The 5,175-nt window shown below is 45.0% G+C and overlaps 1 protein-coding gene across 1 annotated transcript; it reads right to left on the bottom strand.

Annotated features, from left to right (window-relative positions):
• Nucleotides 1-2,455: 2,455 nt before the first annotated feature.
• LOC119396548 (mucolipin-3) lies at nucleotides 2,456-5,070 on the bottom strand. Its single transcript, XM_037663805.2, has one exon. The coding sequence runs from the start codon at nucleotides 4,832-4,834 to the stop codon at nucleotides 2,966-2,968; it is 1,869 nt and encodes a 622-aa protein (XP_037519733.1). The 5' UTR covers nucleotides 4,835-5,070; the 3' UTR covers nucleotides 2,456-2,965.
• Nucleotides 5,071-5,175: the final 105 nt, after the last annotated feature.

Below are 5,175 nucleotides of genomic sequence, written 5' to 3'. Positions count from 1 at the left end.
CACTCCGCAAATTGTTGTCAATTCCAGAGAATTATAAGAGGTACTGCAAAGAGAAACTATAAAAATATAAAGAGGGATATCGAGAGGGAGAGAGAAACTACGTAGACAGAGAAGAAGTCATCCATTACCACCATTACTTCATTTTGTGGCAGAATCGGCATGCAGTCGCAGCCAATGAAATGCCGACAAAGGTTACTTATATGTACTCGCGACGCTATACATCTGGGGTGAGCCAACGACAAAGTTCGCGTAAAAGTATTTATCTTTGTCTTCGACTCGAGAATTGACAGCCTGAGAACACGCGATAGCAGTGTTCTCGATACGCCGTGCGGGCACACCGACTGCTTCACGAAAATGCTAATTCTGTCGTGTTTTTTTTTAAAATACGCTCACATTTGGCCCTGATCGTATCGATAATGCGGTCAATGTCACAATTTTACACGGGACTAATGGGTTTTGCTGTGCTTGCGACCTGGCTGCCGGAGCAGTGCCAGATTGCGCGCTCATTTCTTCGACACACTGGAGTTGTGTGCCAGGGGCGTAGCTAGAACATTTTTGTCGGGGGGGGGGGGGGGGGGGGGGTTGAGGGTGTTCAACCACCTTTTATGTATGTTCATGTGTGTGTGTATATATACAGATGCAAAATTTAAAAATTGTGTGGGTAGGGGTTGATCTCCCCCCCCCCCCCACTTGACTACGCCAACGCTGTGCACTTCGAAAAAAAAAAGTGTGGTTTAATGTGCCAAAACAACGATGGTTATGGGGCATGGCACAGTGTTCTTCAGATTACTCTTCAACACCTGGGGTTATTTAACATGCACCTAAATATGCACACACACAGGTTTGTTTGCATTCAATTACACTTGAAAATAGAGCGTACAGTACCTGCTATGGCCTATCCGTCTTTTCTGTAAGCAAGATTTGCCTCTTTCATTTGAGAATTTATGCAAGAAATTTACATTTTCTGCCCCATCCAAAACTAGCTTACACTCCAGGTGTAAACTAGCCTTAGATCGTTTTCAAGAATGCACCAGCTAGCCCCTCAAGACAGCCTAATGTACAGTATTTAATGAATGATTTCGTTGCATAATCATTTCATACTACAAAGTGCAGGAGTAATAAATAAGCCAGTGCCACTCACTATCGTGGTCATAAGTAGCATTGGCTAACAGCTGAATGCCCTCATGGCCATAGAAGCAGTAGTCCTGTTCTTACAGGACATTGTCACATAGACTGCATGTGAATAGTACTGAAATGCCCTATAGTAAAGACCTTTCACCACTTGCTAATGATGTCGAGAGATTTTACAGTGCTTTGAACTATGAGCCCGGTATTGATATTGATACGTAAGCACACAAGGATGTGTAGGTAAGTACAGGGGTGTCATCATATTTGATACAGCTACAATAGTCATGCTGAAGTTCAGGAATTAGTGCCCTCTGTTGGCACAGTTGTCTTTTCTTTCAATAAACAAGCAGCTTGTCTGTAAAAAAAGGTACAGAGTTCTGGTGATATTTTCACGAACTCTTCGGAGTAACTTCATTGCCTCCAAAATCAACCACGTATGTAAAAGTAATGTTTTCTTAAATGAAACTGAGTCCAGGTACAATATATTTAATTATGGATGTATTAACACCTTTAATAAACAACAAAAGCAAGAAAGACAGATAAAGCGCGCATGGATTCTTAAGGAAAAGAAGCAGCAGTCCTGTCCTTACAATATGAACATTGTCACATAGCTTGCACATGGCTAATATTGAAATGTGCTATATTCAAGACCTCCCACACTTTTCAATGACAGTGAAATATACTACACTACGGAGTGCGAGGAAACTCGAGTTTAACATATCGGTGGCAGTAAGGATCCTCAGGTTTCAGATCTGCATAATTTATGACCACAATACTATTACAGCAACTTCACTTCAATCATCCTACTTGTGTACATTTCCAGAATGCTTCAAATGATAGCAAATTTAAAGGAATGACATCCGTCCACATATTTTTGCCTATGATTTATTCAGCAGATTTGGGATTGAAGCGAAACATCACTGTATGCCATGGGAAAATCGTCCTGATAGTGTGACCTCAGATGAACACAGGCCTGAGGTATACTATTGCTTTCAGATTGCCTAGAGAGAGAAGTGATAACACACTTTTTATATCCTACTGTCTACATGTACACACTCATTCTTGTAGAGTCATAAGGATCATTGACTTTCAACAGTAAAACAAATTACAATGTGCACTTAATACAAAAGTGCAACAAATATACACATAAGGCCCCATGGCAAACAATGCAGAATCTTCAGATGAGAGAATTGAAGTCCTAAGCTTGCCTCTACTTCGTAGTTGTGTGTGAATAATAGAGTAAAAGAAGTATTATGGCTTCCACAAAGGCAAAAAAAAACAATATAAAGTCCATTAAAACAAAAATGATGAAATGATGACATCAACATGGTTGTCAGGAACATTAACGAGTGAACAAAGCTCACTTTGCAAGCCCACGTAACAATTCATACAGCATAAAATTGTTGTCCTTGTTTACCAACTATTCACAAATCTAGTTGCTATGATGCACACATAGCAGCATTTATAAAGAAAACACGGCAGCTGCCACATTATATCATGACATCAACAAGCGTGAACGAGATGATGACGAACAATAAGAACTGAAACATCACTGTGCACCAATCAGTCTTGTGTGTTTATAGTACTCACTACGTGTAATAACTGCTTACAGCAGTCTGACAGCTACTAGTAAAACATTAATAAAACCCTATTCTTGTCAATGGTACCGTAACATTAATCACTTACAAGGTCAATCAACAGAGATTCATTCCAGTGCTATACGTGATAGTACTAACAGTCACGGTGGGCCGCAAAAAGTCAATTCCTCTATATCTTGCATTTAAATAAAAACAAGAGCACTAGCTTCATTGGACCACGGAGTAAAATCCATGAAGCATCATATAGCAGTGTAACCTCTCCTGCGAAAGCACCGAAAGAAGTCGGCTATAACATTCGCCGTGCTTCGCTTCGGCGAATGGTCATCCTCCAGGTAAGCCGTGCTCGTGGCCGTGTCGCTGCATTCGGAGATGAACTTTTGCAGCTCACCGGGCTGCGCGCCGTGCTCGTGTATTTCACGGATCGTCTCGTACGAGTCCATGATCACCGAGAGGAACAAGCTGAGGACGCAGTAGATGAAGAGAATCAGGAACAGGTAGAGGTAGAGTCTGCAGAACCACCAGATGATGCCGTCGGTCTCCGACAGGATGGCAAACGTGGCGAACATGTCGTCTCCGTTCATGAGGGCAAACAGACACTCGGAGGTCATGCTGAGCGAGCGAAACTTGATGTGGTGCGGCCCCAGGACTACCCAACCGCAGAAACAGAAACCACAGTACAGAAGCAGTGCGCAGAGTAGAAAGCGTAAGATGTTGGGGAACGCCCGACGCATCGTTAGGATGAGGATGTTGTACTTCTTGAAAAAGCCCAGGTAGCGCAGCACTCCGGCCCAGACAAGAAGGTTTCCAGTTCCGAGAAGTGCAGAGCACAAGTTGTATTGCTGACCATCTAAGACGCGCTGCTCCAGTTGTATCTTCAAGCAGGAGCCCAGAATGATGAGAACGTCATTGATGGCAATCATTACGTACCAGAAATCAACGAACTCCATCTCGTCGGCTAGGGTAAGCTTCTTCTTGTAGTACTTTGCAAAGAACTTTACCGTCTTTCTTCGCAGTATTTGGCCACGGACAAGAGACCTGACACACAGCACTAGTGAGGAAGCACAGATAACAATAACGATTACATTGACAGCCTGGAGGCATGCATACGCTATCTTGTTAGAGTCTGTGTACAACACATTGGTGGTGCAGTCCAGCTTTCTTGAATGTACGCCAAGCGATATCAACAGCTGCCCGTCGTGGGCTTCGTTGTCATAGGATATAGTGATATTGTACCGGTAGCAGTCAGGCAAATCAAACTTGCTAAGACTCTTAAGGTACACCGTCTTGAGGGTAAACTCTAAATGAACGTTTATGAGGCGCTCGAAGATAAGGGAGAAATTATGCTCCCGGAGGTAACTCTCGGTGCTGAAGTTGTGCCAAACGGGGCTACCCGCTTCAGGTCCTTCCACGGCTAGGCAACGACGCACGGGGTAGTTGTCAAAGATTAGGGTATCGTTAAAGGGCCACACGTAGCCCTTGCGATAGTAGGTCTTGCAGAAAACGAGGGGGACCAGAGCACCTGTCGGGGAGTCGTAACCGAACGAGCCGATTGCCGCTGTCGTGACGTTGGAGTACCTTCTTACGACATGGTCAACGTGCCTGTAGAACTCCGTCTTCGTGTACACTGCATACGGCCCGGCAGCGGGCGGATAGTTGGCGATTTCACGCACACTGTCCCAATCGAAGAGAAAGATGTGATGCAAGGCTACGGTGGTGTCCCTATGCTGCTGCTGGTACGAATAGCTGTTCGTACCGAACAACACAATCTGTAGGGTGACTAGCGCAATCTTCACGACTTGCAACACCAACTTCCAAGGAATACGTTTCTTGGCCTGGAACTTCTCGATAGGGTTCATGAAGAAGAAACGCAGCTTTCTGCGCATACGGTCGCGCACGTTCGGATGGAGATCCGAATCGTCATTCGCTTCCCAGGAACTTGTGTCGCCTTGCGTAGCATCGTCCGTCGAATCGTATGTCGCAGCGTCTACGCCGCTAGAAACGTGTTCTTGGATGGTTGTATTTCCGGGCCTACGCACGTACACTTCGCTGTTGTAGGGACCGCACGAGCCGCGCGCCGCAGATGGACCTTGGTGCATTCCCTTATCCATGTTTCCACGTAACAACGGAACCGTCACACTGATACGTACACTAAACCATCATTTTCATTTACGAGGTCGTATGCCGAAATGAGATAACGTCGGATCAGACGACCGTGGGCTAACCGTGCCGTAAAATTGGCACAGATCGCCTACACGCCCGCCAAGGCATGCTTTGTTGCGATGCGCTAAAGGGTTACCTCAGCAGCTCATGATCATCCACCTTCTGTTACTTCTGTATGTGCAGAGGATGTCACGTGCCGCGCTTGTTTTGGTCACGTTTTAATTCTGACGTCACTTCTGGTCATGTGGCCGTTGTTTCTGATTGTCTCCGCTGTTTTCAAGCGGCGCTA

The sequence above is a fragment of the Rhipicephalus sanguineus genome, chromosome 6, assembly GCF_013339695.2.
Source record: "Rhipicephalus sanguineus isolate Rsan-2018 chromosome 6, BIME_Rsan_1.4, whole genome shotgun sequence".
In the NCBI taxonomy this organism is placed as follows: Eukaryota; Metazoa; Arthropoda; class Arachnida; order Ixodida; family Ixodidae; genus Rhipicephalus; species Rhipicephalus sanguineus.
Note: the sequence above shows the minus strand (reverse complement) of the source record. Positions and strands in the feature narration are given on the sequence as shown.

Coding starts and splice junctions, on each gene's coding strand:
- LOC119396548 (XM_037663805.2), bottom strand. CDS start 4,834: ATGGATAAGGGAATGCACCAAGGTCCATCTGCGGCGCGCGGCTCGTGC.